The sequence below is a fragment of the Thamnophis elegans genome, chromosome 9 (assembly GCF_009769535.1).
Source record: "Thamnophis elegans isolate rThaEle1 chromosome 9, rThaEle1.pri, whole genome shotgun sequence".
NCBI lineage: Eukaryota > Metazoa > Chordata > Lepidosauria > Squamata > Colubridae > Thamnophis > Thamnophis elegans.
In genome coordinates this window covers 8980430-9004670 of record NC_045549.1, presented here as the reverse complement: position 1 = coordinate 9004670, position 24241 = coordinate 8980430, and the positions used below count along the sequence as shown (strand labels likewise).

At 42.7% G+C, this 24241-nt stretch overlaps 1 protein-coding gene across 2 annotated transcripts; it reads left to right on the top strand.

The window, feature by feature from the left end:
• Nucleotides 1–1471: 1471 nt before the first annotated feature.
• On the top strand, nucleotides 1472–15261 carry PAQR3 (progestin and adipoQ receptor family member 3). Of its 2 annotated transcripts, XM_032224268.1 has the most exons (8): nucleotides 1472–1688; nucleotides 4257–4525; nucleotides 5717–5879; nucleotides 6512–6667; nucleotides 9422–9619; nucleotides 11011–11101; nucleotides 12181–12332; nucleotides 15175–15261. In XM_032224268.1, the coding sequence occupies exons 2-7, from the start codon at nucleotides 4341–4343 to the stop codon at nucleotides 12306–12308; spliced, it is 921 nt and encodes a 306-aa protein (XP_032080159.1). In that variant the 5' UTR covers nucleotides 1472–1688; nucleotides 4257–4340; the 3' UTR covers nucleotides 12309–12332; nucleotides 15175–15261. The 2 variants fall into 2 exon arrangements, with proteins under 2 accessions (XP_032080159.1, XP_032080160.1); XM_032224269.1 differs by lacking the exon at nucleotides 1472–1688 and having other exon boundaries at nucleotides 4433–4690.
• The last annotated feature ends 8980 nt before the right edge of the window (nucleotides 15262–24241 follow it).

Below are 24241 nucleotides of genomic sequence, written 5' to 3'. Positions count from 1 at the left end.
ACTCCATGTCAGAATATAAAATTGGATGGGCTACTCGGCACAGCTGGCAGCATAATTTCATTGCAATTTCTAACGCCACAACATCTGGCCCTTGGCAGCTGGATTTCCATCTTTTTAGTTCACAGTCCACATTTCCCCCCTGGAGGACAGGGAGAAAATTTAAAAGTTTTGCATTGCTTCCAATGAAAAATTGTCATATTTGCTAATCAACACAAACAAGAGATTTATTCGGGAGCTAAACTGCATTAACCGAGGGATACAATCAAGATGAAGAGAGGTACTAATACCACTCTATAAAGTCTTAGTAAGACCACACCTAGAGTACTGTATCCAGTTTTGGTCACCACACTATAAAAAAAGACTTTGAGACTCTAGAAAGAGTGCAGAGAGGAGCAACCAGGATGATGAGGGGACTGGAGGCTAAAATATATGATGAACGGTTGCAGGAACTGGGCATGGTTAGTCTAGTGAAGAGAAGGACCAGGGGAGACATGATAGCAATGTTCCAGTATTGGAGGGGCTGCCACAGAGAGGAGGGAGTCAAGCTATTTTCCAAAGCATCCAAAGGCCAGGCAAGGAATAATGGATGGAAACTGAACAAGGAGAGATTCGAGCTAGAAATAAGGAGAAATGTTCTGACAGTGAGAACCATCAGCCAATGGAATAGAAGTTGCCTTCAGAAGTTATGGGAGCTTCATCACTGGAAGCTTTCAAGAAGAGACTGGACTGCCATTTGTCAGAAATGGTGTAGGGTGCCCAAACTTGGCGACTTTAAGACTTGTAGACTTGCTATGCTGGCTGGAGAATTCTGGGAGTGGAAGGGACCTTGTAGGTCATCTAGTCCACCCCACCCCGCCCAAGCAGGAGACCCTACACCAGGGGTGCCCCAACCGGGGCAACTTTAAGACTTGTAGACTTGCTATGCTCGCTGGACAATTCCGGGAGTTGAAGTCCACAAGTCTTAAAGTTGCCAAGTTTGAGCACCCCTGGTGTAGGGTCTCCTGCTTGGGCGGGGTGGGGTGGACTAGATGACCTACAAGGTCCCTTCCAACTCTCTTAATCTGTTATCTGTTCATGTCTGAATCGGAATCCCTGCATCCCATTCATTCCCCTACACAGCAAAGGGGTGGGCTTTAATTCCTTCCAATCCTCTTAAATTACAATTCCAATGTTTTGGTTTTTTTGAATAGAAAAAAAAAATCATTTAAAAATCGCTTCCAGCGATAATTCCCCACGCAGCCAATCCCCTTCAACTACCACCCGGGATGCTCCGCCCACTTTCCCCCCTCCCCGCGCTTTCCTCTGTTGATGTGGTGCGCTTCGGACACGCCCCCCTGCACGTGCCCCGTTGGCGCGCAAAGGAGATGGGGGAGGAGAGTGTGGGGGGAGCGTTTCTATTGGTGCGCTGTCGGCTTTTTCTTTCCCCCCTCGCCGTGACGCCAACACTGCGCGACCCGTCGCGAGGCTCCGGCATCATCCGAGCGGGCCTAGGCGACCGGCGGCGTGAGGGAGCGACGCAATGGCCGCTTAGGGGCGTTGGAGGCGGAGGTGGCTGTTTTTTTTTCTGGGCGAGGAGGAAGAGGAGGAGGAGAAAGGCAGAAAGGAGCCTCTTTTGCCGCCAGGATGCTCGAAGGGCTGAGGCGGCTTCAGCTGCTCAGGTGGCGGCGGCAGCAGCAGCAACGACCGGGGTGAGCGAGGCTCTCCGCCTGTCGGGGGTGCTTGAAGGGCCGGGGAAGATGAGGCCGTGGCCCCCGGGCTCGCTTTCTCTGGGCGAGCAGCTCCAATCACCAGCCTCAGGAAAGTTCAAATGAAATGGAGTTAAAGGGCCCCTACCTTTGTCTCTCTGACTCCCCCCCCCCTTGTAGAAAACAGCTCCAATCACCAGCCTCAGGGAAGTTCAATGATATTTAATGATATTTAAACGTAAACCTTTTAATAATGATGCTTAAATGTATACGTGTAGATAATATATACATTTTAATAATTAAATTTATATACTGCCCATCATCCAGATGACTCCAGAGAGGCAGCTGGAAGGTTTCACACAGGACTTTAATTAAAAACATCGAAAAAGGATTTTTTGGAAGGTTTTGGGAAATGAACTGGCTAAGATCTTATTTATGGGACTTTAAAATCTAAGCAGACAGGCAACTGTTCATAATATGCATGATTTAAGTTACTGGGAAAAAAAAGTTTATAGATTATAAAACAACATGACAAGGAACATGAAACAATAATCATGGAGAAAAGCAGCCTAGATGGGAACAAGGGAAAAGAAGAAATTATTAGGGCTTATTCTTAATCAGATTTAGAAACTACCCATCTCTCTCTGTCCCTCTGTATACAAGTAGTCCTCATATCACAACCTCCAAATTTCTATTGCTAAGCAACAGTTAAGTGAGTTTTGCCCCATTGTATGAACTGGCCACAGTAGTTACATGTGAATCATCACAGTTATAAAGTTAGTAATAACAATTGTAAAATGAATCTGGCTTCCCCATTGACTTTGCTTGTCAGCAGGCTGCAAAAGGTGATCCCATGACCTTAGGACACTGCAACCATCACAAATACACACCAGTTTCCAGGTGTCTGAAGTTTGATCATGCAACCGCGGGGAATCTCTGATAAGTCACTTTTTTCAGCGCCATTGCAACTTTGGATGGTCACTAAATGGTCTGTTGTAAGTCGAGGACTACCTGTATTCCTTGCATGCAGAGCACAACTTTTAAGATTGTTGTAATAACAGGGAGCAGTTTCTGGGCGGTCTGCCTTTAGGCCTCTTTCTCTAGTCAAAATACTGCTGAGAAAGCTTTTTTTAAGAGGAAAGAATATTAAACAGGTCTGTCTTTATCAACCCAGATAATTCTTGCTCTACATTGTTACCGTGTTTCCCCGAAAATAAGACAGGGTGCTGTTTTCTTTTCACCTCTGAAATAAGCGCTTGGCCTTATTTTCGGGGAGGTATTATTTTTGAGGTGCAGGAGGCCCCTTAACCTCTGCCTGTGGCCCGTAGATCAGGGGGTCCAGAGAGTGCCAGATGTTCTGTCTCTGTTTCTGGCACATTCTTGCCAGCCCTAGCGTCACTGGACCTGCTGCTCTTTTTGCGACCGCCACTAAGAGAAGGGGCATGGTAGCCAGGGTTTGCAGTAGCAGCCTCCGTGAGGCTGTTCCGTGTGGATTCCGTGAAGAGTACGGTTCTACATTTAGGCAAGAAAAATGGAATGCACAGGTACAGTATAGGTGGTACCTCACTCAATAGTAGTAACTGTGAGAGAGATCTTGGAGTCCTAGTGGACAACCATTTAAATAGGAGCCAGCCGTGTGCAGCAGCTGCCAAAAAAGCCAACACAGTTCTAGGCTGCATCAACAGAGGGATAGAATCAAGATCACGTGAAGTGTTAATACCACTTTATAAAGCCTTGGTAAGGCCACACTTGGAATACAACATTCAGTTTTGGTCGCCACGGTGTAGAAAAGATGTGGACACTCTAGAAAGATTACAGAGAAGAGCGACAAAGAGCATCAGGGGACTGGAGACTAAAACATGAAGAACGGTTGCAGAAACTGGGCATGGCTAGTTTAATGAAAAGGACCAGGGGAGACATGATAGCAGTCTTCCAATATTTCAGGGGCTGCCACAAAGAAGAGGGAGTCAAGCTATTCTCCAAAGCACCTGAGGGCAGAACAAGAAGCAATGGGTGGAAACTAATCGAGGAGAGAAGCAGCTTAGAACTCAGGGGAAATTTCCTGACAGTTAGAACAATTAATCAGTGGAACAGAAGTTGCCTCCAGAAGTTGTGAATTCCCCAACACTGGAAGTCTTTAAGAAGATGTTGTATAGCCATTTGTTTGGAACGGTATAGGGTTTCCTGCCTTGGCAGGGGGTTGGACTAGAAGACCTCCAAGATCCCTTCCAACTCTGCTATTGTATTATTGGATGGCAGGTGCATTCGGGGTGCATGGGGCATGTATTTAAATATTTTAGGGGAGGGCTTCTTTTCGTGGAAGGGTTTATTTTAGGAGAATGCGCTCAAAAGCCCGATTGGGCTTATTATTCAGGGACGCTTTATTTTCAGGGAAACAGGTTAGTCATTAGTCTTAAAAATTTCTGCTGTTGGTTTTTTGCTGCTGCTGTTGCATTTTCAGAATGTGAGTTGTTGTTTTTTTTCTATATAGAAAAACATTTTGTGACAAATGAACGAGGGAGGACAGCTTGGATGTTAAATCTCTGAACATTTTGTCTTCGTGTTTTTCAGATAACTTATAACAAGAAGTCCAAAACCTTGTGTATTGCTACATGTTTACTCTTGCCTTGGTTGATGACTTGAAACACTACTAAAATGCACCAGAAACTTTTGAAGAGCTCTCATTACATTGAGCTGGGAAGTTATCAGTATTGGCCTATTCTCGTTCCTCGAGGAATTCGTTTATACACCTATGAGCAGATTCCTGTGTTCCTTAAGGATAATCCTTACATCACTGACGGCTACAGAGCATACCTGCCTTCTAGGCTGTGTTTAAAAAGGTTTGGAGTTGAGCGAAATGGTTCAAAGTGAAATTAATCAACTAGCCTGGATTGAAGCAGTGCCTATAAGAATCTGTGAAATGTGTTTATTTTGAAACTGCTTGGTTTATTTATATTTATATCCCGCTCTCTGCAAAATATAACCAAAGCGACTAATGAAGCAAGGTGCATTGACTTGATTTAAATGTTCTTTTCTCTGTGTGAAATACATCTTAACTCTTCTGTCTTGCTGGTTATCCTTTGAAACTTTGGAGGCACAAGTCTCTTCTTGCCAGTCCCTTTTTCTAGACTCTGAATAGACCAGCTCCACCCTGCAATTTCTCAGGCCTAGTATATCCCTACAACAGCAGAAGTAATTGGCTCTCCTAATAATCTGCGAGCAGTGAGACTAATTTGCATGCTGTCCATTGCTTTAAGACTGGAATCCCTGATTAGATCTAGGCCAGTGATGGCTAACTTTTTCATTGCTGCATGCTGAAAGCGCTTGCATGCACCCATAATGCGATGCATGTGTGGAACCCCCCGTACGACCCACCTCCATGCATATGTGTGCAACTCTCTGCATGTGCGCACAGTCCCCTGTGTGCCCCCGCCCCTTGCATGCACATGCGACCACTGTACATGCACACATGACCCCCCCCCCAAGCCTGTGCCCCATGCATGGGTGGCATAGTCCCAGAAACAGGCTGGCTAGCGGGAGGCACATGCACATGCATGGTGGAGCTGAGCTGGGGCAACAGCTTGCGTGCCCGCAGAGTGGCCTCTGCATGCCACCTGTGGCATGTGTGCCATAGGTTTGTCATCACGGAACTAGGCATTGTCCAAAGCAAAAAAAAAATTAACAGAAAACAAAGTTCTGGATTGTCACGGGAACCATTTTCATGCACATATGGCGGCAATATAAATATTGCAAATGAGAAAAGCTAAAATCTCTGAATACAGAACCAAGAACTATTTTGTGATCAATTTATTTCGATTTTGTATTCTTCCTGAGGAAATGCAGAGAATATAATTCAGGTTCAGCCTAAAGTGCCCCCTTTCTGATAGACAGACTAAAGGACAGAATGCTGATCAGATGGCATGGAAAAAATACAGTACTAGCTGAGTTGGATCACATACTTACGCTGCTGTTAGTCAAAATTATTTAAAACTAGTCAGACGTCATTGTTTTTATCTTTTTTTCCCCCCCAGTCTCTTCGTTTTGTCCAATGAGACAATCAATATCTGGAGTCATTTGCTGGGCTTCTTTCTCTTCTTCACTTTGGGCATATACGATATGACTTCTGTGTTGCCTTCCGCGAAAGCTTCTAGAGAAGATTTTGTTATTTGTTCTATTTGTCTTTTTTGCTTTCAGGTAAGTTCTTTTACCTGTGGCCACCAAACTTTGCAAGGGATGGGTATGTCAGAAGGCGTGGGATAGAATAAAGCTTGCATTCTCTTCCAAGGCGAGGCTTTTGCCTCATTTATTTTAATCAAAACGTTGTGATAATTTACGGTCCTTTAATTATAGATTGCATGGAACAATATTATCATCTTATTCTGAAATCAAGGTAGCATCTCCAGTTGATCTTCTTCCTTCCTTCCTTCCTAGTCTCAATGCATTTGTATTTCATTAGGAATGTTAGTCATTAGTAGAACTAGTACATAGTAATAGAACTTTAGGGGATCGTGTAAATCCTAATTTGACGTTTTCAATTTTTCTGCTTAGTCCATTAGTATTTTCCTATAGTTGTTGCTAATTATTGTTAGCCTTCTTCTAGGATCCCCTTATATTGGAAGGTAGTAGTGTAATAAGTAAATACCTCCATCTCTCTTCATATTGTAAGCAGGTTGAGTAGAGCAAAGCCAGATGTTTCTGCTGTGCTCATGTTATAGTTTCAACTGAAAACGCACAAGCCCCTTAGACTGCTGCATGCTAAAATCTAAACAAAACAAACAAATCAGTTGCATAAAATTTAATGGGAATTTGTTTCCTTGTTTTTGTAGGTCTGTATGCTTTGCTCGGTTGGGTATCACCTCTTCTGCTGTCATCGCTCAGAAAAGACCAGTCGAAGATGGATGGCATTGGATTATGCAGGAATTTCGATCGGGATCCTAGGCTGCTATGTGTCAGGAGTTTTTTATGCATTTTACTGTAGTAATGTAAGTTGGGCACAATGCTAGCTGTTGCATCCTTTAAATTCTGCTGGGGTTGTCGTCTTCCAAATACTGTATTTTTCAGAGTATAAGATGCTCCCTCCCCCCCAAAAAAGAGGGTGAAAATTTGGGTGCGTCTTATACTCCGAATGTAGCCCCACCCACCCACCCCTCCAGAGTCCAAAAATGCGAGACATGGAGGCAGCGATGTCTGTAGCAATCCCTGCAGCCTGGAACAGCTGACTGGAGGGTATTCCAGCAGTCCAATCCACCCGCCAATCAGCTGTGCTGAATCAGGCTGCAATAAGTGCTGAAGCTGACTTGGCTGGTCAAAGTTTGCAGCAGTAATCACATTCAGAAAGCACACACAAGTAACTGATTCAGCAGGATTCAAAATAATAATAATATACAATACATTACCAAAAGCAGGTTTTCCAAGGTAGCAGTAAATACAAGCAGAACACAAGCAGTTTGACTTTCAGTTCTCAGCTAAGCCAGGCTCCTTCCTGTCTCCTTGCTCACACAGCAAATTTCATAGTCCAGATAGCCCACATTCACTGATTTTGTTGCTATGCATATTCATTGGCTGACCTTGTTACCATGTGTCAGCTAAATACCATGGATGCTGGTAGGCAGTGGCAGAATTTTTTTTCTTATTTTCCTCCCCAAAACCTAAAGTACGACTCTGGAGCATCTTATACTCTGAAAAATACGGTAATTAAGTATCTACATCTGATTGTGTATTTATTCAAAGTTCCAATCTGTAGTATAATCTATTTAAAATAAACCAATTCAAAATCCAATCTGCTATTCCATCTAAGCCGACTCGAATCCTGAATAAACCTTGATTATTTAATTACAATTTCTCAGAGCCCATGAATAACCTGTTATTTGAATACCTAAAGGCCTTGCTTGCCTCGCTAATTTAGCAAATACAACCGAGGATAATGCTGCTCTCCAAAAATGGTGCCTCTTTCATTTGGATTGTCAATATTAGCCCCATTGAGAATGTTGGATCTAAGCGAGCGAGCATAAACTGGGAAAGAAGCCATTCGCGGAGGGTCTGCTAATTTTGTCTCTCTGTGGGCCCAAACCATTCCAGCCTTCATATATTCAACACTGTGGTCTGAGGTAGCTTTTTCCAAGTAGTCCTAAGAATTCTGGCTGAGAAATGCATTCAAAAGCTTGGGAATGGCACGGCCATCCCATCTGCAACATTCCAGATCAGGCAAAGTTGATATAAATACCTTGATACTTAAAACAGTCCAGGTAGATCCTTGACTTACGACCTCAATTGAGCCCAAAGTTTCCATTTCTGAGAGAGACGGATGTTAAGTGAGTTTTGCCCCATTTTGCATTGATTTTGCTCTTCGGAAAGCTGCAAAAGGTGGTCACATGACCCCTGGTCATTGCAGTCGCGATACATGAGTCAGTTGCCAAGCATTTGAATTTTGATCACTTGACCATGGGGTCGTTAGTGTGGGGAAATGGTCATTAGTCACTTTTTTTCAGTGCCATTCTAATGGCCACTAAGCAAACTGTTGTATGTCAAGGACTACCTGTACATGCTTCTTCTGATTGGCAACCACACCACACCTGATTTGAATTGCCATTCCATAGAAACTTCAAATATTCAGAAAAATATCCAAAGTTAAGAGCAGGGAAAGGGACGGTGGCCCATTAGTGCCCATATAGCAATAGCAATAGCAATAGCAGTTAGACTTATATACCGCTTCATAGGGCTTTCAGCCCTCTCTAAGCGGTTTACAGAGTCAGCATATTGCCCCCAACAACAATCCGGGTCCTCATTTTACCCACCTCGGAAGGATGGAAGGCTGAGTCAACCCTGATCCAGTGAGATTTGAACAGCCGACCTGCAGTCAGCTGAAGTAGCCTGCAGTGCTGCATTTAACCACTGCGCCACCTTGGCTCCATCCATGGACCCCAACTCCATCTTTTCAGATAATCAAAATATGAAAGTCAGCCAGTCTTAGCAGCAAGGACTGGAATGTATACAGCTAGTGCAGATTCTAAGAAAGCTACTTCAACAAACACGGCAGCATCCCAAATGGGCTAGCTTACAGTTGAATAATCAAAACAGGAATAATACGTGTTAAAATTGCAGAGAAGAGCAACCAAGGTGATTACGGGACTGGAGGCTAAAACATGAAGAACGGTTGCAGGAACTGGGCATGGCTAATCTAGTGAAGAGAAGGACCAGGGGAAGTCATGATAGCAGTCTTCCAATAGTTGAGGGGTTCCACGGAGGAGGAGGGGAGGGTCAAGCTATTTTCCAAAGCACCTGAAGGCTGGACAAGGAATAATGGATGGAAGCTGATCATGGAGAGATTCAACGTGGAAATAAGGAGAGAGAGAGAGAACAATCAACCAAGGGAACAGAAGTTGCCTTCAGAAGCTGTGGGAGCTTCATCACTGGAGGCTTCCAAGAAGAACCTGGACTGCCATTTGTCAGAAATGGTGTAGGGTTTCCTGCTTAGGCAGGGGGGTGAGGGGTGGATTAGATGACCTACAAGATCCCTTCCAACTCTGTAATTCTATTTTCCTGTTAAAATTATTCTGTCAATATTTGGAAATGCAAATAGCACCACCCTCATTTATATAGTTGTTCCCTGTGTTTTGGAAAAGCAGCTTAAAATAGACATTCCAGCATTGGCTGGAATTGCCATGCGAGTACCCAGGTTTCTTCACATAAAGTTCTCCTCCCTTTTCTCTTCCCTCCCTCCCCCTCCCCCCTTCTAGTACTGGCGTCAAGTATACTTGATCACGGTGCTTGCTATGATCTTGGCAGTATTCTTCGCTCAGATTCACCCCAATTACCTCACTCAGCAATGGCATCGACTCCGCTTGGCCATCTTCTGCTCTGTGTCAGGCTACGGAATTATTCCCACCATCCACTGGATTTGGCTTAATGGAGGCATCACAGCATCTATTGTACAGGTAAATCTAGAACAGTTACCTGCTCCGCTACATTTGCTCCAAAGATGGTGTCAGGCCTGCAGCGGTTCCTTTAAGAATCTTTGGCCTGCCACATTCTCTCTTCTAGCTTTATCTTTAATATGTCTTTTCATTAAGGGGGGGGGGGAATAGCAAGGGGTGGAATGTGTTGTTTTCAAAACAAAAAAATCCTTTCTAGAAGCTCAAGGTTATTCTTTGTCTCCGCACCTCTGCCCCTGACCGGAACCAGCCAGATGGAGACGCCAGTGTGGAAGAAGAAGATTGGACCATGTGATGGATTTGTGGGTGTGGGGACAAGATCATGAACTTTCAACTGGGTGGGGATCCTAGGTAACTTCCAGAATTGAGATTCCACAGATGTACCAAGATGTCTGATTTATTAAATTGGAACTTTAAGGATCATTTTGCCTTGGACTCTGATTTAATTCTGCATGATACTTGGAACGCTGACAGATGGTTCTATGGACCTTATGGAGGCCCGTTTCCCATTATTATTGGTGGGGGGCAGTGCTTAGCACATAGCCAGCCACGATTAACCTTGGAGACTTTACAGGGTTGGCCTCGGTTAGTACTTGGATACAGGACCATTTGGGATTTAGCTAAACTTGGAAATTGTGGGGGGAAACTCTTGGAAAACCACAGAGAGAGGATACTTTCAAAACCCAAGAAACTGCATTTTGTTTGCTTGTTTATTTTATGGTTGTCCATCTCACATGGTTCTGGGAGCTTACAAATTTAAAAATGCTAACCTCCCACCCCAGAGTATATCTACTAAAGTCATCAAAACATAAATATACAAAATGTTAAAATTATTTTTTTAAAAACAGCCTGTGGGAAGAACATAATTTGTTTTCATAACCACACTGATGCTATTTATCAGTTGAGTTGGGCACAAGGGCATTTTTAGGGTACCCGATTTCTTTTGGTTATTACCAGTTAAAACGTCAAGCATGAGGACATTCGGTATTTAAACTTGCTTTCCATTTTTACAGCCTCGCTTTTTTTTTTGCTTTGTATTGAAATTAGGATACCTGGAAACATGGGAATATTCGCTTTACAAAGTTGTGAGTGAATGCATTGGTTGCCATTTCTTGAAAAGCCAGGTGCTTTTTTTTCTTTTAAAATTGTTTTTGTTTAGGGAAAGCTCAGTAATCCACACTGTTAGTACCCCATATTTAATTCTTTGTTTTGAATGAAATGCATAAAACATGGGAAAATGAACTGGGTAGATTTTGCAAGTCATCCAGCTTTTTTAAAATATATAATAATTGAAATCTGTTGAAAAGGGTTACCATCTTCTTTCTCATCTGTCAGAGATCTGAAACTTGGATGCTTTCAGTGACTACAGTTAATGTTTTATTCTCTTTTCTCAGGAATTCGCTCCCCGGGTGATTGTGATGTACTTAATAGCCGTCACAGCATTTCTCTTCTATATTTCTAAAGTTCCAGAAAGGTATTTTCCAGGTAAAGATATTCCTGATCGTTTGCTAGCTAGATAAAAGACGCACACTGTTGTTTTGGCTACTGTTGTGATCAGGTTTTAGAGTAAATATTGGAGGAAATATAGAAAACTCCCCGGTTTGGCACCTAAATTATTAAGTATTGTGCTTAAGGCAGATGTTGTCTTTAAATCTGCAGAGCGTTATTCAGTGTTATGAGAATATTTAGCATGATGTGCATCTTAACACACTATGCGTTACTATAACTTGAAGAATAGTATCAACATTGCTGTACACTATTTTTTAAATAGCAATAGCTGTTAGACTTATATACTGCTTCACAGTGCTTTTTACAGCCCTCTCTAAGTGGTGTACAGAGTCAGCCCATGGCCCCCAACAATCTGGGTCCTCATTTTACCCACCTCGGAAGGATGGAAAGCTGAGTCAATCTTGAGCCAGTCAGGATCGAACTGCTGGTAGTAGGCAGACGTAAACTGCAATACTGCATTCTAACCACTGTGGCACCAGGAGGGAGAGGGAGAAAGGGAATTAAGAGAGGAAGGAAGGAAGGAAGGAAGGAAGGAAGGAAGGAAGGAAGGAAGGAAGGAAGGAAGGAAGGAAGATCAATAGTACTTAGACATATACTGCTTTACAGTGCTTTACAGCCCTCTCTAAGTGGTTTACAGAGTCAGCCTATGGCCCCCAACAATCTGGGTCCTCATTTTACCCACCTCGGAAGGATGGAAAGCTGAGTCAACCTTGAGCCTGGTGAGATTCGAACTGCCAGATTGGAAGCAGTCAACAGAAGTAACCTGCAGTACTGCACTCTAACCAGTGCGCCACCACGGGTCTGCCTCAACATCAAATTGATAGTTAGCAGTAGCCAGCCAGACATACCTGGAAACTCAAGAGCCAAGCATAAGTGAGATGGCCCTTTCCTGACCCAAAAAAATTCTAGGCCGTAAAAATCCTTCATTCCTAGATCAGCCAGAGAACAAATATATTTGAATGGCTTTGCCTGTGTACCTCATCTTCATCTGGATGAACAAGAAAGCACCTTCCTTTACTCCCTTCTGATTAAATTGGTTTTCTCTTCTTCCACAGGACAGCTAAACTACCTCGGTTCCAGCCACCAATTCTGGCACATTCTTGCTGTGGTGATGTTATATTGGTGGCACCAATCAACCATGTACATCATGCAGTACAGACACAGCAAGCCTTGCCTGGATTAGAGTCATGCACCAAAGTGCATCAAGGTAAAGTGCTCTCAATATCGGAGAACTGAAGCTCTGTTCGACCCTGTTCTAGGGTGGGGAATCCCACCACTGCAGTGAATGTGATCTCTTAAGAGTTGTTGGTTGTGAAGTCGTGTCCGACCCATCGCGACCCCATGGACAACGTTCCTCCAGGCCTTCCTGTCCTCTACCATCCTCCGTAGTCCATTGAAGCTCACGCTGACTGCTTTGGTGACTCCATCCAGCCACCTCCTTCTCTGTCATCCCCTTCTTCTTTTGCCCTCCATCGTTTCCAGCATTAGGCTCTTCTCCAGTGAGTCCTTCCTTCTCATTAGGTGGCCAAAGTACTTGAGTTTCCTCTTCAGGATCTGGCCTTCTAAAGAGCAGTCAGGCTTGATTTCCTCTAGGACTGACCGGTTTGATCGCCTTGCAGTCCAAGGGACTCACAGGAGTCTTCTCCAACACCATATTTCATGGGCCTCATTTTTTGGTGCTCAGTCTTTCTTATGGTCTTGCAGACCAACTGCTTAATTCCTAGCCTGGAATTTCCCTTTACAGTGAATCCCAGATCTATCAAATTACTTGTTTCCATCGTCAGCCCATTTCTCCTCTTGTCCTTCGACATTTTGCAAATTATTCCAAGTCTGTGTTATGATTGCTGACTGGCAATGTCTCTCCTTCGTTTCAGATTGGTTTTTCTTTTTCCTGGCCCTGAAACTGTGATCAGGAGATCCAGTGTAGTGGTGGGGCTAGGGAGACCCAGGTTCTGCTTTCCCACAGGATTACAGGAGTTCACTAGGAGAGTTTAAGTTTAGGAATGTCCAACCTTGGCAACTTTAAAACTTCTGGACTTCCAACTCCCAGCATGGCTGGCTGGGGAATTCTGGGAGTTGAAGTCCACAAGTCTTATCCCTTACGATTTATATTGATTCTTTCCTAGTATGATTTGATTTGATTGCTTATTTGTACCCTATGACTATCATTAAGTGTTGCACTTTATGATTCGTGACAAATGTATCTTTTATGCACCAAAGACAAATTCCTTGTGTGTCCAATCACACTTGGCCAATAAAGAAATCTATGTTGTTTTCTATGTTAAAATTGCCAATGTCGGACTCCCCTGGTTTAGGCTATTCATTATGCTTTAGGCCAGCCTATTTCCCAGGATGATCGGGAGGATAAAAGCAGGGGAGAAGGTTTGAATCTTTTAAGAAAAGGCAGGCTATAAACATGGAAGAAAAACTTTTATGATACCTTTTACTCTTACAGTCCGTTTGTAAGTTTTTATTCATTAGGTTATATCCTGTCTATTCTTCAGGAACTCCAGGTAGTGAATACAGGTAATCCTTGACTTAACAACTAGAGCTGAGCCCAAAATTTCTGTTGCTAAGTGAAACACTTGTTAAGTGAATTTTGCCCCATTTTACAACCTTGTTAAGCGAATCACCACACTTGTTAAGTAACCAACACAGTTTTTAAGTGAGCCTGGCTTCCCCATTGATTTTGCTTGTCGGAAGGTTGCAAAAAGTGATCGCATGACTCCAGGACACTACAGTCATCCTAAATAGGAGTCAGTTGCTAAGCACGGCCGGCTGAAAAATTGTCATGTCATTTTTTTCCCCCACTGCCATTCAAACTTTGAGCAGTCATTAAACAAACTGTCGCAAGGCAAGAGCTACCTGTATAGAGTTCCTTTCTGTTTTTCTCCACCACCTGTCCCTCAGCCACTGAAGTGACCAGAGTGTCTTGGTTTAAGGACAGGGTTGAACCTGCATTGTTCCATTCTTCCTCCCAGGCCAACCTTTCAAACACCTCATTCTTCTAGCAGACCAAAGATTTGAAATTGATTCCATAAATTGTGGCCCTAATCTTGTTGGTTTGCAATTGCTGTAAATCAGATGGGACGCTGCAGAGGAAAAGGTGGCCAGCAGTGTATTGAAATATTGTCTATATAAGGAGGAAATTCTGTATTTTTTAACCAGGGAGGATGATAATGGGGGGATATTACATCCCTTTGTGTTTAAGATTCTCTTTCATATTCTAAACAAGTTATATGACCAAAGGCGATCAAAGGTATTCGTCTATGTTTCCCCAACTTAGATAAGGGGAAACCTGAGCTCTGAATGTCCAAAATTAGTGAATCAGGAATAAAGTAAGATATTGAGGTTCAGATCATGAAGTGAGCTAAATGATCATTGCACAGCTGTAATGTATTTCGTATTTCCCCGAAAATAAAACCAGGTCTTTTATGTTTTTTTGCCAACAAAAAAGGCATCAGGTCTTATTTTCAGGGTGTGGTGTCATCCATTGACTCACCTCACTTGCGTGTGTCGCCCCCAGCCTCCTTTTCGCTTTCAGAGGCCTTCAGAAACTACTTTATCTGGGAAGGCCAGCAAGAGCCGAGGTGGCGCAGTGGCGAGAGTGCAGTACTGCAGGCTACTCCTGCTGATTGCCAGCTGCCTGCAATTTGACAGTTCAAATCACACCAAGCTCAAGGTTGACTTCCATCCCTCCGAGGACGGTAAAATGAGGACCCAGATTGTTGGGGGCAATAAGCTGACTCTGTAAACCCCTTAGAGGGGCCTGTAAAGCACTGTGAAGCGGTATATAAGTCTAAGTGCTATTGCTTTCCTGAAGGACTCTGTAGCCGATAACAGAGCTCATTTTTATAATGGTTTCGATTTTCAATATGCACAGATTGATGGTGTAAAATAAATTTGAGAAAAGCAATGCTTTACAGCCAACTTTTTTGAGAACCTGGAGACGGCAACCTATCCCTACTAGGAAAGCTTTTCTTAGCAGAAGCACCTCGCTAGGTTCTGCTTGCATAATTTAAAATGTGTTTTGTGTCGTTCTTTTTCAGAATCCTTGTGCCGAAGTTTGGACACCAAATGTTTGCATTTCATGCCGATTTCAGGAGCAACAGCCTGAAGTTCTCGTTGGATCCTCTTTCTCTTAGGAACAATCTGTTAATAGGCACTCCTGAGATCATTGATCTCCATCAGCTTGAGTAACTTATTTGTCCTCTTAAGGAGATTGAAAGGACTGCAAATAACTCGGTCATATATAAACAACTTTTCTTTGAACTACTGACCTATATAAATTATAATAGGACGTGGGGACTGTTTGTGCTATCCACAAGAAAAGTTCTCCGAAATGCATGCATGTGACGTTCTTATTACATTTGCATGCTGGGATCTCACTTGAAAATCCATGTTAACTGTACCTTTTTAATGTACTCTGTGTTGTTGGCTGACGTTTCATTTGGGGGTAAAAGATATTCAAATATAATACATATTTTTTTTATTGGAGTTTCTTTTCCTTTCCATAAAAGAGTCTCCGTAGATCACCGTAGGTAACTTTTATCTTCAAACCAAGAGTTGGACCCATCAGTCGATTTAGAATTAAACCATTCTTTTCTAATCTTGGGAGCTTATAGTCAGTGGGTCAAACGTGTGATAAGGGTCAAAAGATTTTAGACTCCATTACAAATTGCTGCAAGTGACACTAGCCACAAACCTGACCTGCTTGCTGCTACTTGGATAAGTGGCCTTATGAGCTATTCTTCAGGATAGTACCTGCCTAATGCCAAACGCAAAGTGCTTGCTTGTGCCTTGACAGCACTTCCTGCTGCCTTGGAAATTTTGGAAGAAAGGGGTAAATTCAGCCAATGCAGAAAAAAAAAAAAAAATGACTAGCAGTGTGGCCACCCTGGGTTTTGAGATTCCAGCAGCCACGTCTTCACAACCTGGTGCCAAAAAGGGATTTGCAGAGAAGAATGAAGGAGGTAAGAGGCATTTGAGTTACAGTTTGTCAGCGGCAAACACTGGTATAGAATTGGGGAGGGAGGGAAAAATAACCCGTAACAAAATAAAGTTACTAAAAATCTGCTTTAAACACCCCTGGAGAACTATAGTGCTTCTCTCTTTCCCTGTAACTTCCCCCTCTTATTTTCTGACAATATTATCTGATCTTGCCCTGGGGAATTTTTTTAAAAATGTAATTCTTGTTTTAATGTGGCTGTATGGAGAAACTTTTCCTGTGTGTTTACAAGTTCATTTCAGCAGTTTTTTTTCCCCCCTTCTGAAAATTGTGCCGCAAGGCACATTAACTTCCAGAATACCCAGTCCATAAAAGTAACATAATGGGGAAAGTCTTGCTTATTTTCTTCATCTGAAGCAGGGTAAGATTTTGCCCTGTGCACACGTACCTTCAGAATTTAGGACACAAATGGGAAAGGTATGCCTTGTAGAACCTCCCAGTCCTACAGCAGTTGGACTGAAGATGCCTCTGCTATTGCTATTTTGCTATTTTTTTACAAGAGCCAAGGTGGCGCAGTGGTTGGAGTGCAGTACTGCAGGCCACTTCAGCTGACTGTTAGCTGCAGTTCGGCTGTTCAAATCTCACCGGCTCAAGGTTGACTCAGCCTTCCATCCTTCCGAGGTGGGTGAAATGAGGACCCAAACTGTTGGGGGCGATATGCTGACTCTGTAAACCGCTTAGAGAGGGCTGAAAGCCCTATGAAGCGGTATATAAGTCTAACTGCTAACTGCTACTCTTTTTTAAGTCTGATGACTACTAGCAGTTTCCCACCAGAGGTTGTAATTGGAGAGGGTAAAATTAAGCCTTCCCACATATTTCAGTTCTGTTTCTCCAGAGGTGCTATTTGGTGCATGTTTTACAAAAAGGCTTTTATCGCCGAACAGGGATGAGACTGAGGGGGGTGGGGAGTAGAAAGGAGAGGAAATGGACAGGTTTGAAAACAACACACTCGCCAGTGAAAAAGTGTAGAGCAAGGGTGTCCGAACTTGGCAACTTTTTAAGCCTGGCTGGAGATGGGGAATTCTGACAGTTGAGGTCCACCAGTCTTAAAAGTTGCCAAGGTTGGACAGCTCTGTTATAGAGCATTATAGTCTTTGGAAGGCATTGGGTTTCTCCAGATATTTGCAGTATGGACCTGTAAGGTGCTAAATTTCCTGGGTTTGGAATGAGCCCAGGCTTGTTGTAAAGCAAAATAATAAAAAACATGAACAGACCACAAAGCATAAATTGTTCATTAAGTAGGCAGAATCAGAGTTCACTGTTAACCAGTGTAAAACGTCCTCTAAAGCAGATGCGTTTTGTCTTCTGTGAGATCAAACTTTGCCTTTGATTTCCAAGCTTATTCCTTACTGATTTCCAGGCTTATTGGTATTGGAGAAATGATGTGTATTTTTGCCTTATAACTTAAAACTGTTAAGTTTCACTGGTGCCAGTAATACTGGAGGGGAAAAAACAGAATTAATGGCTTTATTGTGGTTATTAATAGTATGTCATGGCTCCTATAACCTCTTCCCATTATACCCTGTATGTGATAATAAAACAAGCTGAGTGTTTGTGCAATAGAAAACAAAATCTGCAACTGATGCCAAGATGGAAATGAACCTCCTTAAAAGTAAACTTGGCCATTCAGACAGAGTAACTCTAGTGTATTTTACATGGTTGAAAACAGTTGCTTAGTTTGTTTATGTAAGGGCATACTTTGTTACTACATTTTGTACAATGTAGAGAAGCAAGTCTGTTTCTGTTTTTAAAAAAATGAAAACCCAAGTGGAGATTCTTATGCAGAAAAAGCAGATATTAAGATATTAATTAAAGGGCTTTCCAGAGCCGCCTTCAAGATGTACTTGGAGCAGCAGGTTCTTCAAATAAATACCTCATTTTCATTTAAGAATTTAAAGAATCTCCAGCGACTTTTGATTTGCTGAAATTAAAAATGGGAAGACTGTTACCACAGGTGCATTGCTAGAAGCAAAATTTTAAATTTGGAAAGCTTATTGAAAGAAGAATTTCTCTGTGTACTTGCTTCCGCCTTGCTTCAATTTTGATAATTTCAGTTGAGAAAGGATCTTTTAAAAGTAACATCTGAAATGGCAGGTGATTTTTTTTTCTGCCTGGATAGACTGAATTCCAGTGATAATTTTCACTCTTACGTTTTTATATTTTAAAGGCATTATGCCGCTCTAACTAATGTTTTTTGGACACTTTCAGGAAGCTAAGTGCAACAAACAGCAATACCATCTCTGGAGTCCATAACTGACCTAGGACTTTTCAGCGAAGTTGATACGTGCCAAGATCTGCCACAGAAGCTGCAAGCATGTCCACAGAGGAATCCACCAGACACCTTTGGAAGAGGTTTTGTGGTGTATCATGAATGCAACCAATTCTTCTAAGGGATTCCTCTCCAACATCTTTATCCATCTCCTATGCCTTCCAATTGTTTCATGCTTTATTGTTGTTGTTTTGCCTGACACGAAAATGAAAGCTACAGCTTTATTTCAGATTTATTCCTCTGGCCTGGGAGAAGCGTTACAGAAAAATCTGGAGGAACTGAACATTCCCAGTTCACTACAGGCGACGTGTGTCATGGCGTCACCACTTTGGTTCTATCTTCGTCACCTTAGATTTTTAACTGCCTAGGAAAGTCATTAAAATTGTTGCACTCCAAGTATAAAGGCAATTTTATCAGGTTGCACTGTAGGTGTTGTGTAAACAGTGCTTCAATAAACGGTTTGCCAAAACGTATGATTTGGTGTGCTGCATGGTAACAAACGATTGGGTAAGAAAGGGATCGTGTCCTCCTCAGAGTCTGACTCCGAGATGGAAGAGGAACAGCTGACAGCAGGAGAGTGGCTCCGTTGGCTGTGCAGGAAACGGGGGTCAGGCTGGGCAGAGCAGGGGAGAGGTAGAACAAGGGAGGGAATTCAGATGAAGACCAAGGGCCACCCCCTCCTCATCCTAGAGAGTCTCCCGGTTGAGCACTGAGAGGTTTTAAAAAGAGATTGGAATGCAGAAGAGCGCAAAGGTGGGCTTACAAGGAAGGAAAAGGCCTCGATTCCCTTTGCAAGGCACACCTGGGGATGGAGTTTAAAGGAGAAGCAATTGGGAGGGGAGGTTTGTTGGGAACAAATGCTGAGTTCACCTAGTATAGCATTGTGGTCTGCATTCCTCCCTACTGTTTGAAGTATTTACGACCTTCTGTGTGTTTTATCTCCTCTTGCTGGTGTTACCTTTCGCTCCTGGGGCTCCCTATCTTGCTCTGCTGGCGTGATTGATTGCTGCCATTCTGCTTTCAGCGTTTGGGCTGCAGGTTTGTGGAAGAGCTTTTTTCCAGGCTGGAGAGTAAAAGGGACGTTGGGGGCACAGTTGGTGTTAATAAAGGTTGTCTGTCTACGTTGCCTTTGTGCCGCGCCCCAGCTCATCACAGGAGCCCTGAAAAACCCAGCATGGGAAAAGGCAGGGCTGTAAACTTTGAGATAGCCGGTATGTCCTGCCATTACCTTGCATGCTCAAAAGCACATTAAAGAAAACCTTTTAAGTATTCTTGTGAGGTACCAGCAAATCCCAAGAAGACAAAATGAGCAGTTTTGCATTCCCTTATCCCTCTTTATATGTAAGTTTTTAAGACAAGTATGGCCATATGAGGCTTTCAGTAGGATATAGATCAAACTAGTTTGAAACAAGAAGCCATACCGTTGTTCTGCCCTTCAGAAAGCTCTGAGTCTTTATAACTTGTGGCTTTTTCTCCCATATGATGTTAATCAATGAGAAGTTGGAGAGCAGCTGGATTCACACAATTCCTTAAACCCAAACACACATGCCATCTGATAGCTTACTATGAGAATAATTTAGTCTTTGTGGTGTAATCTTTACTGTAAAATTTTGGCAGGAACCAAGGTTTGTGGCATTGTTCCTTAGGATGAAGCTTAGTTTAACCAACCACGGAGAGACTATTCCGTTCCTTTGTAGAATATTATATTGCTCCAATCATAGTCTGAAAATACAGAGGTCCAATGGCATAAAACTTTCAAGTATTACAAAATAATTACCAGCACTATAACATTTACAGACGCAGAGACAATTTGGCACAAAACCAGAACTACCAAAATAATTACTGATCCAAGAAATGTAGCAATGGGGTGGGGAAAAAAATGGGCATCCATGGATACATAATTCTAGTAAATTGGGAGATTTGCTGGCAAAAATTTGACAAAAATATATTTTCGTGGTGTGATTTCACACAATTGTTCACATTTAGCCGTAGCAAGGTAAGGGAAAGCTTCCAGTATCTCCAGCCTCACAAAGCCCCCCCACCCCCACTAAATGGATTGGGGAGGGGACTTCCTTCTTCAAGAGCTCAAAAGGGCAGGTTCCCATTTACCCATCTCTGACTTCAAAACATATCCAATTGTTTTGGAGGTTTTTTTCCCCTCATAAAACTCTCTTAAAATACCTAGATAAACTCTGAAGTTTCACTCAGTTGTTATTAACACATCTCAGTAAACATGCTTTCTTTGAAAATGGTACAATAAGACTTTTATTATAACAGCTGGCATTGGATGGAACAAGATTTAAGTTAAAGGAGATGTAAATGAGATCTTACACATTGTGGGGGGGGGGGGGAAATCTTCATACAGTACTGGAATGACACATTTTACTCGTAACGCCCCAGGGCCCCCCCGTTGCAAATTCACACAGTGGTTGGTGTTACAGAAACATGGTAATCTGGTTGATTTAACAACTGGAAGTTGTTTCATGTACATTGTTTTTGCACAAAAGTCTGTATTAGTGGTTACCCTTACACATACATGCACACACACACACCGCACGACGCTTTTAGAAATTTCAAGTCTAACAAAAAATAAAATAAAATATGGAAGTGTAATTTTGAAAAGTGCACTTGAACGCTGTTTGCCAGCAATTAGAACAGTGTTTCTCAACCTTGGCGACTTTTTAAGTCCTGTGGATTTCAACTCCCAGAATCCCCCAGCCAGCTATACTGGCTGGGGAATTCTGGGAGTTGAAGTCCACAGGACTTAAAAGTCGCCAAGCTTGAGAAACACTGAATTAGAATGTAACCTTATTGTTTTATTCTTAAATGGTGTTTTTCTCCCAGAAACTAATCCGAGCAACGGTTTACAATATTCTCGTCAAAGCGCTCTAGAAAAATAATCAGACAGACGAATGTTGTTGTTGTTGTTTTTGCATTTTCTTGTTACTCTTTTAGCAGCTTTTGGCTCCATTTCGCTTTTCCAATGCCGTGAAAATATGATTGTGACTGCAATGCTATATTTTAAATCACAGACTCCCAAGAGACTACACAGGATGTGTGCGCGTGTATGCTTTATATACATCTCTCTATAAAAATACACTATCGTATTAAAAAATATTCCGATAAACTCTAATTGCTATTCTCACAGTAGTAGCTATCTCCTTTCAGTAGGTATTTTTTCTCTCTCTCTTATCGTTAAGAGGAGAAAACGGAGGATTTTTGGGCAGCCCGACCACAAGGGTGCTTGCTACTGAATTTCAACGTTGCAAGATCATCTCCGCAGAGTATATATCCGGGTAGAACACGCCAGGGAAGTAGCCCCGAATTGATATTTCAATCTGCAAGATTTGTGGCGAGAGAGTCCATCTCAGTTGCAAAGCTCAAAAGTTGTACCTTCGGAACACATTCAGGTAACAAATGCAGTCCGTAAGAGGGTAAGTGATATTCCCCCCCGAAGCACCTTGATTTCTATCTTCGACCTCACAGATAGAAATTGTATTTTCAAATTAAATATAAACAGTACCGTAGTTTTACCAGTAAATTATCCTGTCCAAAGCTACATCGGCCCCAAGATGAAGTACGCAGCTGATTAGTAAAAGGAAGGCTCAGATTTCCCTACACGGTAATGATAAGGCCTAAACATTTCACGAAAACGGAAAACGGATAACCACCTCCAATTCTGAATCAATACCTCTCAATCTTCTTACTATTGGAGGGAAGACCGAAACAGAGTGAAGACATATGGATAAATCCATCCATTAAGCGAGCAAAGCTATCTACTTCCCCACCCAAAGAAAATAGAACAGCTTTTTCAGTGAAGCACAGAATTCAATGATTAAACTAACTTGGCCAAGCGATTAAGTAGAATTCAACTTTGTGGGAATTGCCAATAGCTCATCCAGTTCAGCCACCAAAAACACACACACACACACACACACAATCAGTGTATGAATCTCATTTACAATAATCTAAGAGGGGTCGGCAACCTGCGGCTCTGGAGCTCCCATGCAGCTCTTTCATCCCTCTGTTGCGGCTCTCTGTCACCAGTCAGCGCCACAATTTTAAGAAAAGCTTCCGGTTGGGAGGGGGAACCATGGTGCACCAGGAAGAGACACTGGCGAGGTGCAGGTTTTCCGGTGGGCTCCACAATTGCTAGGGCTTTCGGGTAGGGTAGGTAGAGGAAAAAGGATGCCTCACTAGGAGGAGACTGGTGGGGGAACCGGACTTCCAATTGGCCCCAAAATTGAATGGGGGGCTTCCGCTTAGGACTTTGGTGGCTCTAAGGTTGCCGACCCCTGAGCTAGGAAATCAATTTTTTTAAAAAAGTCTGATTGATCAAAGGTGCAGAAAGCTGGGAGATTAAAGATGTTATTCAAAAGCAAAAAAAAGTTGGTGAAACAAACGAACGGCCATGAATTACGCAGGGTTATCACCAATCCTGCAGAGCTCTGTATATCTTTCATCTCGTATCTTCATCCTTATCAGCCAGTTATATAGCTGGAGCCATGTAGATGTGCTCCAACGTTGTCCAATGAAAAATCTGTCCTAGCAACCAAAGACGATGGCCAAGATCACCTGATGCATTTTCTAGCACAGATCAGATTTGGGAAGAATTATCTGAGAAAATATACAAACAGGTCAGTGGTGGGATTCAAATAATTTAACAACCGGTTCTCTGCCCTAATGACCATCTGGGTAGGTGGGGCTCGGTGGTCATGTGATTGGGTGGGTGTGGCCAACTCAAGGTCACTCAGGTCGATGGGCGCTTCGCCTTAGCTGTTACAATGTAATAAGGGTTAACTGGGGAGGCAGTTTCTGTAAGCAGGTCAATAAAGATTAGGCTAGAAACAACACTAGAATGTTTCCTTCCTGCCTGCCTTCCTTACAGGATTAGCCCTGTAAAGTGGAAAGAAACAAAAGGAGATTTCTTCCAACAATCGGTTCTCTGAATTATTTAGAAAGTTACCAACCGGTTCTCCTGAATAGGTGCGAACTGGCTGAATCCCACCACTGAAACAGATGCAAATCACGAAGTTGTGTTATTTCAGCTCTTCCCATCACCAAATAGATTGGTGCCACTTTTGGTCATTAAGTACAGGAATTCAATATATCCGTGTAGTGTAGTGAGTTCAGATGTACGTAATGTACAGAATAAAACCAACCACCACTGGTACAAAGGATATCCTTCTGGCAAATCGAAGCCACAACTTTAGGATCCTGAAGACGGAAAACGGAGTGACCCAATTACTCCAAATGTCATTTCTCATGGCATATACATCATCATCTTCTTAAACTGCTTACTGGAAACAACTTACAGCAATCTGATTTCATCAGGATTTTCTGATGAAAAGGGTTTGGATGGAGGTATTTAAAAAAAAATCAGATGGCAGGTGTAATCCTACAGATAACATTCAAAAAATAAATACGTTACCAAACTAATTAGGTGGATTAGCTGCAATTTACTTTTTGTTCCATTAATTTTAGTAAGTGGTGGCAAATTTGGGGTGAGGAATCCAAAACAGAGGTGGTATTCTGCTGCTTCGCTCTGGTTTGGGCGAACCGGTAGCGGTGGCAGGAGGCTCCGCCCACCGACCATCACGGGCGCTCTGCACATGCGCTCCTGTTTCCAAACCGGTAGCGAAGGTTAAGAGGATTTCATGACTGAATCCAAACTACTGCCTTCCTTTTATACCACATGAAGCACGTACATCTTTTCAAATAAAATGAGGTTATCACATGGAGACCATAATTAAAATCAGCTCTCCTTTCACTCTGGGACTCCAACCCATACGGACGTATCTCTTGCACAGAAAGCCTTCCACTATGACAGCCAGATACA

Bases quoted from the DNA above. Each gene is read 5' to 3' on its own strand.
- PAQR3 (XM_032224268.1), top strand. From the start codon at position 4,341: ATGCACCAGAAACTTTTGAAGAGCTCTCATTACATTGAGCTGGGAAGT. The intron at 4,526-5,716 runs GTTTGGAGTTGA...TTTCCCCCCCAG, and splicing joins TCTAGGCTGTGTTTAAAAAG to TCTCTTCGTTTTGTCCAATG. The intron at 6,668-9,421 runs GTAAGTTGGGCA...CCCCCCTTCTAG, and splicing joins ATGCATTTTACTGTAGTAAT to TACTGGCGTCAAGTATACTT.